Genomic DNA, 13,635 nt, shown 5'->3' with positions numbered 1-13,635 from the left:
AATCATCTTTCTCCTCTACTATGTAAAGCTCAACGTGTATTTAGGTATCTTCCAATGAAAAAGCACTTTTCTGGAGGAAGGAACATTGGAGATGAGGAGACTCATTAATAATAAATACTACTTTTGTCTTCAGTGGAGGTGAAAATCTCGAACGCATAGGCATTTTCTAAAAGATTACATAGGATGATGTTAAAGGGTTTAAATTATTATCATCTCCATGGAGTGGGGCTAGGATATAAGGGGTCAAGAGTGAAAGACTGGGAAGAGCACTACCCTTCTGTACTGTGTTGGAGTTTTTGTTTGTTTGATTTTGTTTTGTTTTTGCCATCAGTGTATTATTACTTTAAAGTTTTAAAACACTAGTTAAAATAATATAGAGACCAGCCGGGCATGGTGACTCATGCCTGTAATCCCATCACTTTGGGTGGCCAAGGTGGGCAGATCACTTGAGGCCAGGAGTTCGAGAACAGCCTGGCCAACATGGCAAAACCCCATCTCTACCAAAAAAAATACAAACATTAATTACTTGGGAGACTGAGGCATGAGAATCCAAGGGAGGCGGAGTTTGCAGTGAGCCAAGATTGTGCCACTGTACTCCAGCCTGGGTGACAGAGTAAGACTCTGTCTCAAAAAGTAATAGTAATAATATAGAGACCATCTTGCTTTTTTCTAAGCTTAAAATTATAATATTAACAAATTTCAAGGACATTTCCTTCTCTGTAAGAGTTTCGGCGTTTCCTAAAGTGATGCAGTGGAACACATGACTTTTAAAATAAAGATTCTATAGGATATCACTGAATCAAGTTATGTAACTCCAAGTCCAAATGCAAATCATTTTTTAAATTGTGTTTTCGCATAATATGAGAAAAGATGGTAGAATTTAATTTTAATTTTTTTTCTGTATATAACCTCCCCCCCCCCAAAAAAAAAAAACAGATGATATTTATTTATGAGACGGAGTGTTCCTCTGTCAGCCAGGCTGTGATACAGTGGCATGATCTTGGCTCACTGCAACCTCTGCCTCCAGGGTTCAAGTGATTCTCGTGCCTCAGCCTTCCAAGTAGCTGGGATTACAGGCGTGCACCACCATGCCTGGCTAATTTTTTTTGTTTGTTTGTTTTGTTTTTTTTTTTTAGTGGATACATGGTTTCACCATGTTGCCCAGGCTTGTCTCAAACTCCTGACCTCAGGTGATCTGCCTGCCTCAGCCTCCCAAAGTGCTGGGATTACAGGCATAAGCCACCGTGCCCAGCCTGTATACTATACTGTGTTTAAATGTGAACAGTAGTCATTACTGAAAGTTAGACTGATAGATTTTTTCTAATTTTTCCTTAAATATTCTATAATATACATGATGAGCTGACCTTATAATCAGTCATTTTTAAAGGTTACCTCTCACTTTCAACTAAAGATGCTGTTATTTCTCAGCTTAATCACCTACTTTTTTGCTTCTTTTCAGTATTTTGTTTTAAAAACCTGGTTAGACACACCAGGTAGCTTCAAAGTGGCCACCTACTTTTTTCAATGGATTAGACTCTGAATGATCTCTGGCGACTTTCTAAAATTAAATCCTCTATCAAACAAGGAAATTTCTCATCATTGAGGATAGTCAAAAGAATGGTCTGTAGACTCCAGAGGAAATTCTAAAAAAGGTTCATAAATCTATTAATTAAAAGGAGTTTTGGTTAATGGAAGCATTATTAGTTCATAGTTTTTCTTTATTGAAGGAAGAAATTACTTTGATGGGTAAATGCTGGAGAATGTTTTTTAAATTAAGTTACTATATAACATTTTTGTTTTTAACTGGCATATAGTAATTGTTCATATATGGGATACAGTGTGGTGTTTCCATATACACATACATTGTGTAATAATTAAATCAGGGTGATTAGCATATTCATTACATTGAACACTCATCATTTCTTTGTGGTAAGAACAATCAAAATCCTTTCTTTTAGCTCTTTTGTAGTATATGATACATTATTGTTAACTATAATAACTCTATTGTGCAATAGAACACTAGAGCTTATTCTTCCTAACTGTAACTCTACCTGTTCACCAATCTTTCCCTATCCCCACCTCACTCCTATTCTCCTCTGTCTCCGGGAAACTACTATTCTACTCTCTACTTCTATGATACCAACTTTTTTAGATTCTACATGAGTGAGATCATATGATATTTGCCTCCCAAAGTGCTGGGATTACAGATCTGAACCACCATGCCAAGCCCTAAAATACATATGGCTTCCTGTGTTTGCCATTGCTCCAGGGTTCTATGTATACATAATCAGTTTTATTTCTTAATCATTTGAGAGTAGGTTGCATACGCTTTCTGCCTTTATCCCTTATTTCTTCAGTATTTATTCTGTAAAAAAAGATACTTTTCTTACAGAACCACAGTGCAAAAAAAAAATTCAGTAAATTTTATCTTTATACTCCAACTTCTTAGGTTGTCTCAATAGTCGTATATTTGTGTGTGTGTGTGTGTGTGTGTGTATATATGAATGGCTATGTATATATACATAGATATTTTTTCCCACTACAGCATTCAGTCCAGAAATGTGTATTGCATTTAGCAATGCCCCTTTAATTCTCCTGGAACAGTTCTTCAACCTTTGTTTTGGAAAGATGTTATCATTGATGAAGAATACAGACCAGTTGTTTTGGAGAATGTCCCTAGATATACATCTATTTCCTCATGATTAGCTATTCAGGTCATGTGTTTTTGTCTAGAGTACCACATGAGCAATATGTCCTTCTAAGTGTAAAACATCTGGAGTTGTAGTGATTGTATGTTGTCCTTTGGTTAAGGTATGGTCTTGTTTCTCCAATATGTAGTTATATTTTTTTAAAAATTTATGTGAAGATGCTTGGAGGCTATGTAAGTATCTTGTTGATCATCAAGCAGTCCCCAGCGCACGCACACAAACACACACACACACACACACACACACACACACACACAGGTTTAGCATACATTGATTACTCTTGCATGAATCAATTTTTTATTTAATTGTTGCAAAATGGTGGTTTTCTAATTCAATGTTTCATTCTCTGTTTATTAGTTGACATTCTACTGAAAGAAAATCTATCACTTACTTCCCTTTCCTTGTGTACTGAAAAATTTGTTTTCTTTAAAATGAACCTAAAAGTTACGAGCATGGACCTATGGGTTTGTATTTTGTTGAATGGGTTATTAGCTATTATCCTTAGTTACTTGGGTCCTCAAATTGCCCTGGGCTAGGCCAGTGGAATTGTCCTCAAGATGGCTCTTATGTTGTTTTGATCTAGTTTGATTTTTTTTAGGCACTTTTGAATTTGCCAACACAAGACATCCCAGGATCATAGTGATTCTCCCCTGCTCCAACCTTGGAGTCAGCCATTTATCCAAGAAACCTTGGTTTCTCTCAGTAGGGAATGATAGTTAGATCCTGTGGCACATATCTTTTTATGCAAAAATGTTATTATTTCTTGTGACTCTTTGAGAATTGGTTTGAACTTCAAAAGAGGTTAAAACCTTTTCACTTAAGTATATGCAATTTTCTAATTATAAAAAAGGTATGTATTTATATTACAGAAAATATAGACAAGTATAGGTAAGAAGAATAAGAGGTGCCTTGAACTCACTACTCATGTTTACCACCATTGGATGCAAATGTATTTTACATAGCCAAGATCACATCATGTATATAGAATATTGCATTTTGCTGTATCTACATAGCATGTCATTGTTTTCTCAAAGTCATAGAAATTAGCATTTTTAAGTCACACATTTTATATTAAAATTTCTCTTTTCTTTCTTGTTTTTGTTTCCATTGATGCAATATCCTAAAGTAGAAAAAGTTTGTCTGCTGGTGTTGAGCTTCTTTTTCTGCTCTCTTTAAAACCCATATTCTTGCCTATCCGCTGCCCTCCCACTAAATTGCATAAGATGTAAAATTACCAATTTCAGAAATAAATTGTTAGTATCAGAGACTGGGAAACATGTATTTTGTACATTCTAACTGTACTTTTGGTTTGAGATATGACTATCTATTCAGTGATAAACTTTTTTTTTCTAAAATTTGACACCAGTGTTTGGCAAATATGAGTAAGTAGTTCAATAAAATATGTGCTTCGTTGCCACTGGTATGTTCAGACCTGGGTGCAAAATTTTCAGCCCTTGAGAGCAGGGACCATCCCTGGCTTTGCTCACCATTGTTTCCTCTCTACAGTAGGGTTTCTCAACCTCAGCACTTCATTGACATTTCAGACCTAAGGGTCTTAACTTATCGAGAGCAGAAGTTTTAGGGCATTTTGTTAAAGTACCCTGAAACATTATATTTGAGGGATGGGTTTTCTAAAAGCCAAAGTATGCTACAATGTGGGTAGTGTATATGTGTTTGTGTCTTCAGAGTGTTGAAAGACGTAAGAATGACATCAGTAAAATTAGACCATCTGGAAGATTGAATGTGCTGACTAGCTCTTGGGGAAAGGGCAGGGCCTGGGAGATAACCCATCTGGGGAAAGTGCAAGGGCCCAGAGGAAGGAATGCACATGCCTTAAGGGACCTCTTAGAAAAGTAGAATTGCATTAACTAGAGACCAGGAAGTGATTCCTAGAATGAAAGGAGTTTAGGAATTAATTTATACTTCTTAAAAGTTTTTGAAAATAGCTTCATTGAGATAAAGTAAGTGACATTGTGTAGTTGCCTTAATTTGTTTCTACATGGATATTTAAAATGTAATTTTTGTAATATTTTTATTTTTATTTAAAAGGAAATTTTAAAAACAAGCATTCAAGCATTTACAACTTAGGTCTTCTAATTAGTTTAAGGTGTAAAGTAGTTTTGGAAGTATTATAATAAAGTGAAAACTTTATCATGGTGCCTTTATGTTTTCTTAAAGGAGATTTGCATTAACAGCTCTAAGGGAAAAATAAAGTCAAATGCTCTTTTTTCTAATATAAAAATATTGCTGTGGCTCACTCCTGTAATCCCAGCACTTTGGGAGGCCGAGGTGGGCAGATCACGAGGTCAGGAGATCGAGATCAGCCTGTCCAACATAGTGAAACCCCATCTCTACTAAAAATACAAAAATTAGCCGGGCATGGTGGCACACAACTGTAATCCCAGCTACTTGGGAGGCTGAGGCAGGAGAATCACTTGAACCCAGGAGGCGGAGGTTGTAGTGAAGCAAGATCGCACCACTGCACTCCAGCCTGGGCAACAGAGCAAGACTCCGTCTCAGAAAAAAAAAAAAATATTGCTGTCATTTCCCTATTCCTTTCATTCTTATCCTGAATAATATAAAAGAATAAAAATAACTTTTGAAAAAAATCATCAAACAGGGTCAGGTGAGGAATCCCAGCAATTTGGGAGGCTGAGGCAGGAGGACTGCTTGAGCTCAAGAGTTGGAGACCAGCCTGGGCAACATGGCGAAACTCGGTCTCTTAAAAACTAAAAATAAAAAATAAAAAAAGTATAGTCTCCTCAAAAATGTATATATTTTCCAGTGAAGAACTTTAATGGTGGACTCTTTACTTGCGCCAACTATCTACCTTATAAAGAGTTATTAAAGCCCAAATAACTTGTGTCATGTTTTGAATTTTAATTTTTTTCAATTATTATAAATACTACAACTTTCATAGTATTTGTTAGTAATTAAGCTTTTTGTACTGGCTGAGTGATTTTGAGTAGGCAGAGGCTGTTACAAAATCATGATGAGGATATTAAACAAGCTAATGTTATTTCAGGCAACAAATTGTATAGTGTTATTATAGGCATATAGTTAGTTTATTGCTTAGAGTGTCAATAATTTAAACTTTTAGAACCAACTTAATTATTTTTTGTTTCTTTGGAGAGAATGATAATACAATGTTATCAATCCAAAAGATTCCTAGATTCCTTTATTTTCTGTAAAGGATTTTACGTTACTTGTTCTTTTAATTTTAGCATTAATGGAAAGGAAAATGTTGTATAGTTATGGGTAATTTTTAAAGTTTATTTTAATAGTAGATAATTTTACTCATTTAAAATATAGAATAAAAGGTAATTCTTGAAACTTGTTATTAAATACAAAGTGCTTCATGAGAACACTGCAGTGAAGTGTCTCTATTGAGTTTTGTGTGTTGTTATTATATCTTTATGAAACATTTTATACTTTGGGAATGATATTGTTGCCCTATAATTTTTATTTTTTTATTTTTATTTTTTTATTATACTTTAAGTTCTAGGGTACCTGTGCACAACCTGCAGGTTTGTTACATATGTATATATGCACCATGTTGGTGTGCTGCACCCATTAACTCGTTATTTACATTAGGTATATCTCCCAATGCTATCCCTCCCATCTCCCCCACCCCACAACAGGCCCCAGTGTGTGATGTTCCCCTTCCTGTGTCCAAGTGTTCTCATTGTTCAGTTCCCACCTATGAGTGAGAACATGTGGTGTTTGGTTTTTTGTCCTTGAGATAGTTTGCTGAGAATGATGGTTTCCAGCTTCATCCATGTCCCTACAAAGGATATGAACTCATCCTTTTTTATGTTGTTGCCCTATAATTTTTAGACTCCAGAGTCTTTTTTCCATCTTGGGCAACATGGGGAAACCCCGCCTCTACCAAAATATATAAAAAAATAGCCGGGCCTGGTAGTGTGCCTGTAGTCCTAGCTACTTGGGAGGATCTTTTGAGCCCACGTGGTCGGGGCTGCAGTGAGCAGAGATCACACACCTGCATTTTAGCCTGGGTGACAGAGTGAGACTCCATATTTAAAAAAAAAAAAAAAAGGTCTTTTTTCCCTAAAGTCTTAAAACAGTATTGACTGCACACAGTGTGTTACTTTGAAATGTGGTAATTTTTCTTTTTTCCTCACTATAGCCACCTGGCTTTGAAATTTGTGCAGACTACTCTTCGAGCTACTTTATTTGAAAAATATTAATTAAAAATTTCTATTCTTTAGATGTATTTTTATCTTTGTATCAAATTTAAGTGTTTTGGAACATAAGAATTGCATGGCCCAACATAAGTAACCATTAGCCACACTGTTTAAATTTAGTTAATGGAAATAAAATAAAATTAAACATTTATTTCTCTAGTCACTAGCCACATTTCAAGGGATCAGTAGTGGCTACTGTATTAGATAGTGCTGATATAGAACGTTTCCATCATCATAGAGACTTCTATTGGATACACTGCGCTAGAATAGGAGTTCATAAAGGACCTCCTGGGGGTCCAATCTGGTCCACCACTTGTTGTGTTAATATGAAGTTTTATTGGAATACAGCCATGACCATTTGTTTGCATATTGTCCATGGCTGCTTTCACACTGTAACAGCAGAATTGAGTGGTTGGAACAGAAACCTTATATCCCTCAGAGAGAGTAGAATATTTTTCTTTTATTTCTTTACAAAAAATGTTGTGTTCCCTGCTTTAGAGTATATATGCTCATAAAGTTGTTTGAATAACATATGCATAGCACATGTTAGTAATATAGCGTGTTACGTAAGGCAGGTTATCATAGTTCAAAGATGAGTCAGACCAGAACAGTCAAAAATAGAATCTAAGACCAAAGTGCTGGATAATTAGACAGGAGCAGTCATTCCCTTGTAGGGATAACTAGAAGGTAAGTCCTCTGGTAGATCAGTTCCTTTCCAAAATGGAGAGAACTAAAGAAGAGTCCCAGGTAAAACTGATCAGTCTACGTCGAAGGTGCTAATCCACTTAAGGTGGGCTGGGCACCTGGAAGGATTAGTGCACAGTTGCCGTGAGATGCATCTGTGCGTGTGGCTCATTGTCACACCTGGGCCCAGAGTCTCACTGCAAGTTAAGGGACCGAATTTGAAAAAGATGTTAGGACAGTTAGAAGATTAACAGAATGAGGTAGGTAACAGAAATAGATGTAATAGGTTAGACATAAAAACCTTTCAATTTACACTTAAAATAGGAATTTATGCAAAAGTGTTCATTAATATAGTATCAAGTTTCTAAATATTTGATTGATTGGATCATTTTAGTATTCTTATAGCCTTCTATTACCTTGTGGAGTATCCAAGAAATGTAGTCTCTTAGATGACGTGTGAAATACTTAAGTCCATTTTGTTTACCATTTCACATACAATTTTAATATTATTTTAAACCATGGAACTGTTCCATTTTGGTAGAATACGTGCGTATTTTGTGTGTGGCTTATAGTTTTTAAAACAGAAGCCAAATTGTCAATGATGCATAGGTTGTACCCCCACGGGGATTTGTCTCTGAGGATAATGTTAAACTTTTATTTTTTTAAACTTAAGTATTTTTAGTTATTAGATTTGAAAATACATTGTAGGGCAGTGTACTAACAGCCTTTGACATTGGCCTAATAGAACTGTCTTTGTTACTGTTTCTTTGTTATTTTCCTAGGTTGAAGCTAGCAGTTTCTTATTCAAAGTATCCTTGCTTCTCTTAGGCCAGGGCTTTTATAAGGGCTCAGTGAGTACCTTATAAAGGCTGACCCTTACTGGAGCAGATTATAGTGTAGCATGAAGAGCTAAATTTAGAGGGAAGTGGGGCCTCTGCTCCAAATAGTAACAGCTAAAGGATAGACACTCTTGGAGAGCAGAATATCTTCATTTAGTCTGTCACCACCGGTGGGTGAGTTTTTGTTTGTTTGTTTTAATTTTGGGTGTTATATCAAAGTCTTTGCATACATTTTTATGTTTACATGTTATTGTGTGTTTCTCCACATGGAATATATCAAGGGTATGAGAAGTAAGCCCACATACCTGGGTTATAAAGAAACAAACTTTTATGCTTAGAAAGGAAGTAAGTATAAAAGCTTAACATTTGAAAATAGAGTAATTCTTTCATATGCTGTGTTTGGTGGTACTTCTCCATTAACAGAAAAAATAGAAACAAGGTGCAAAGAGTTAATTAGGGAATTCCATGAGTTTGTGTTCTAAACCCCAAAACAAAACTTTTAGGAAAGACTCACACTTTAGAATTTTTTAAATTACAAATTAAAAACCATTTTTAGCCTGGCACAGTGGTGTGTGCCTGTAATCCTAGTTACTCAAGAGGCGAGATGAGAGAATTGCTTGAGTCCAGGAGTTTGAAGTCACCCTGGTCAACATAGTAACACCCTCATCTCTAAGGAAGTAGAGAGAGAAAAAAAAGGAAGGAAGGAGAGAGAAAGAAAAGGGAAGGACAGAAAGAAAGAAGAAAAAATCTTTGGCAGAGAAGTCTGCTGGAGAGATTTCTGTCTAGTTGAGCTACATTCTTTTTGCATCTTGGTACAAGACCCAACACCCAAATTCTTGACACATATTTTTCTTTGCTAACACAGATACATTTTGTATAATATTTGTGTTTGGGAGATATGGAGACAGTAATATGTATATCATCATCACTTTTGCAACAATAAAGTATTGGCTGATCCAGAGTGAATCTGTTTATAATGCCAGCAGGAAAGTTTCTGAATGAAACTTTTGCAGTAAATATAAATGATGCATTAGAAACTCTGTTTTCAACATCCATCAAGTGAAACGGGAATTCATTGATTAAGTTTATAGCATTTGTGATGATTTCGATATGTTGCTGTTGCCCCGTACACATAAGCAATCAATTACTTTATTCTTACTCTGGTCTGTGTTTCTACTGTTTGAACTAGTACATTGTGTTGCAAACGTTTGAATTTTATCCCTCCCAGCGAGTTTCTCGAGGGCGTGGATTCTGGCTTAATAACCTTTGAATCTCAAAGCGTGATGTATTAAGTTCATTTTACTTTATAGGGTTGATAAAAATTATTTCTCAAACCATGTAATTACTTTTTTTGTTTTTATGTGACTTTTTATTAGTTTCCCTTCTAAAATAATGATTAACTTGAAGTTTTCAATAATAAACAGATTTTTTATTATGTGAAGCTACAAGTTTCTCTTTTATGCATAAGAGGGAAAATTTGGTACATAAATAATTTTTTCATGTTCTTAAAGATTTTTTAAAAAAACTTTCAGGAGTAATTAAATTACTTGAATAATGTAAATTTTTTATTGTTTGATGGTATAAGTAATTAAGGAAATCTAGACATTTCCAAATGAATATCTAAAAGGTTTGGAAGGTAATTAAATAATTCGCTTGAATAATGCATGTTATATTGAATGTTTGGCCTTCATAATTGAAGCAATCTAGACATATTTTCAGTTTATAATATTTAAGTCAGCAAGCGTATTCTCAGTTTTTAAGAAGTCTTATGGAGCAGGCCTTACATTTTTTCAAAGATAATATATTACATTTTTTAAATTGTGTATTAAATCCAGTAAAATAGTATAAAGTACTCAAATCCCTGTCCATTAAGGTAAACCAAAAAAATTAAAAATCTATTAACTGTTTCTTGTATCCTTCTTAAATTGTTATTGCATAGAAAACCATATATTCTATACACCCTCCTTTTAACCAAGTACTTTACATTCTTTTATTCAGCTTGCTTTTTTCCACTATCAATATCCCTTGAGCATCTTTCCATATCAGTCCAGCAACTTATTTGAAAAGTATTTATTATATGTTTATACTTTGCTTAATATAAAAGATACAGAATGGAGGAGCTAAAGGAGCTCTATGGAATAAAAATCTACAAGGTTCCTGTCCTAGTGGAGGTTACACTCATGGAGGGTATAGACCCCAGACAAAGAGATAATAATAAAATGGCAGGCACTGCTAAAGAAAAATAAAGCTAAGTAAGGAGAGCTAGTGACAACGGGCCATTTTGGTGAAGATGGTCAGAGAAGACCTCCGTTTTCAGGGAGGCATTTGAATGATTGCAAGGAGATAGCCATGTGGACAGCTGGAGAAGATCTTTCCTGAAAGAGAGGCAGGAACAGTCTCAGAAGCCAGACCTTATCTGGCCTATTGGAAGAACAACAAAGAGATCAATGTGACTGGAACTCAATGAGCGATGAGACGAGATGTGTATTGAACATACATATATAGTCAGAAAGGTAGCCAGGATCAGAAATGTGGTACAGTTAGATCTAATTCTTGCTTTCATAAAGCTTCATGGTGTTCCACTTGGTGCCTAAATGATAACTTATTTGAGGACATTTCGTGTTCCATTTTTTATGTATACAACAATGCTGCAACTAAATCCTTTTACATATACAAGTATATTTGCATTCTTGTGTGAATATAACTACAGGATAAATTCCCGGTAGGGTATTGCTGGACCAAGGTTATGCCCTTGTAAATATTTATAGTAAATATAGTAAATACTCACCAAAATTTTCCTCAAAGTATTTCATGGAGTTTAATCTTTACATCAAAGTTGGTGTCTGTGGTTGTTTTTCCTATGTCCTTTGCCAACACTGAGTATTGGTAAACTTTAAAATTTTTGCTAGGCGAAGTTAAAATTAGATCTCATTTTTGAAAGTGTATTTATGCCGGGTGCCGTGGCTCATGCCTGTAATCCCAACACTTTGCGAGGCCAAGGTGGGTGGATCACGAGGTCTGGAGTTCAAGACCTGGCCACCATGGTGAAACCCCATCTCTACTAAAAATACAAAAATTAGCTGGGCATGGTGGCTCACACTTGTAGTCCCAGCTACTCAGGAGCCTGAGGCAGGATAATCGCTTGAACCCGGGATAGGGAGGTTGCAGTGAGCCGAGATCACACCACTGCACTCCCGCCTGGGCAACAGCGAGACTCCATCTCAATTGAAAAAATAAAAAATAAAAGAGACATATTCAGTAATGAGTGAGGTTGAACATATGTTCAACCAAACTTATTGGCCATATGTTTTCCATATAAAATGCTTATTTGAAATACATAATCTTTATTTTCTTTGTTTTCAGAAATTTTATGAATAAGCATCAGAAGCCAGTGCTAACAGGCCAGCGGTTCAAAACTCGGAAAAGGGGTAGGTTGTGTGTGTGTGTTTAAAGTTGTAACCAAAATATAAGATTGGAGAAGAATCTGAATGATCCCTGTTTCCCCCAGCCTCACTGATTCTACTCATTTGAGCTCTGAGTGTAGAATCTGAAGTGCTTTAGTGAAACCATAGAACTGCCAGTTACTTGTTGGACAAGTTATTTAATTTGCCTGTGCTACTTACGGAATGGGATAGATATCTCTGTTCAGGTTGTCTTAGGAGGTTATAAAGGCAATTGATAAATTTTACTGGTTTTGACATTAGCATGGTATTTGGTTTTTGCTTTCTTTGTCGTTTTATGAAAACGTTGATGGCAAAGATGATAAAATGAAAAGTAAATTAGGAAGTGAGATATTGAAGAGTTTTTTAATTTTTCAGAAATGAGGAAGTCAAAATAAATCTATTGCCCTAAATTCCCCTTAAAAACCATATTTTCAAGTGTCTTTAATTGTGGTAAGAGTAGTTATAGACCCATTTTGATGACGACTGGTAAAATTTCTATTTGTGTGAGTGACTTTTTTTTTATAATGTTCATCTTAGCGTTCTGTTTGTGTAGATAATATTTTATATATTTTTTTAGAGACAGGGTCTTGCACTGTCACCCAGGTTGGAGTGCAGTGGTGTGATGATAGCTCGCTGCATCCTCAAACACCTGGGCTCAGGTGGTCCTTTCACCTCAGCCTCCCAAGTAGCTGGGACTATAGGTGCACACCACCACACCTGGCTATGTTTTAAAAAAAATTCTTTTGTAGAGACAGGGTCTCGAACTCCTGGCCTCAAGCAGTCCTCCTCCCTTGGCCTCCCAAAGTGCTGAGATTGTGGATGTGAGCCACTGCGCCTGGCCTGTATAAAAGACTTTATTTATTTATTTATTTTGAGATGGAGTCTTGCTCTGTCGTCAGGCTGGAGTGCAGTGGCGCCATCTCGGCTCACTGCAATCTCCGCCTCCCAGATTCAAGTGATCCTCCTGCCTCAGCCTCCCACGTAGCTGGGATTACAGGCACCTGCCATCATACCCAGCTAATTTTTGTATTTTTAGTACAAATGGGGTTTCACCATATTGGCCATGCTGGTCTCAATCTCCTGACTTTGTGATCCGCCTATTTATTTATTTTTAATTAATTATTGGCATATTTATTTTTGAGATAAGGTCTTGCTCTGACACCTAGGCTGGAATACAGTGGTGCCATCACAGCTACTGCAGACTCAACCTCCTGGGCTCAAGTGCTCCTCCCACCTCAGCCACCCAAGCAGCCACTTTTTTGTGGAGACAAGGTCTTGCTATGTTTTTGAAGCTGGGCTCAAGCGATCTTCATGTCTTAGCCTCCCAGAGTGATGGGATTACAGGCATGAGCCACTACACCAAGCCAAGACTATTTTAAACATGATTTTATATTTAGTCAGTTTTGCATAATTATATAGAGGTCCTCTTGGATATAAGAATAGCTGAACTGGGGCCAGGCACGGTGGCTCACACCTGTAATGCCAGCACTTTGGGAGGCCGAGGCGGGCGGATCACCTGAGGTTGGGAGTTTGAGACCAGCCTGACCAACATTGAGAAACCCAGTCTCTACTAAAAGCACAAAATTAGCCAGGCGTGGTGGCGCATGCCTGTAATCCCAGCTATTCTGGAGGCTGAGGTAGGAGAATCGCTTGAACCCGGGAGGGGGAGGTTGCAGTGAGCCGACATTGAACCACTGCACTGCAGCCTGGGCAACGAGTGAAACTCCATCTCAAAAAAAAAAAAAAAAAAAGCTGA

General features: G+C 36.4%; 1 protein-coding gene across 3 annotated transcripts in view; it reads left to right on the top strand.

Annotated features, from left to right (window-relative positions):
* Positions 1 to 13,635, top strand: part of BZW2 (basic leucine zipper and W2 domains 2) — a 60,849-nt gene that overhangs the window by 7,512 nt on the left and 39,702 nt on the right. For all 3 annotated transcript variants that reach the window (XM_058446686.1, XM_032760054.2, XM_032760046.2), the window contains exon 2: positions 11,800 to 11,864. In XM_058446686.1, coding sequence (XP_058302669.1) covers positions 11,807 to 11,864 — 58 coding nt within the window. In that variant the 5' untranslated portion in view covers positions 11,800 to 11,806. The remainder of the gene's footprint in view (positions 1 to 11,799; positions 11,865 to 13,635) is intronic.

Source organism: Hylobates moloch, unplaced genomic scaffold (genome assembly GCF_009828535.3).
Source record: "Hylobates moloch isolate HMO894 unplaced genomic scaffold, HMol_V3 SCAFFOLD_1, whole genome shotgun sequence".
Classification (NCBI taxonomy): domain Eukaryota; kingdom Metazoa; phylum Chordata; class Mammalia; order Primates; family Hylobatidae; genus Hylobates; species Hylobates moloch.
Note: the sequence above shows the minus strand (reverse complement) of the source record. Positions and strands in the feature narration are given on the sequence as shown.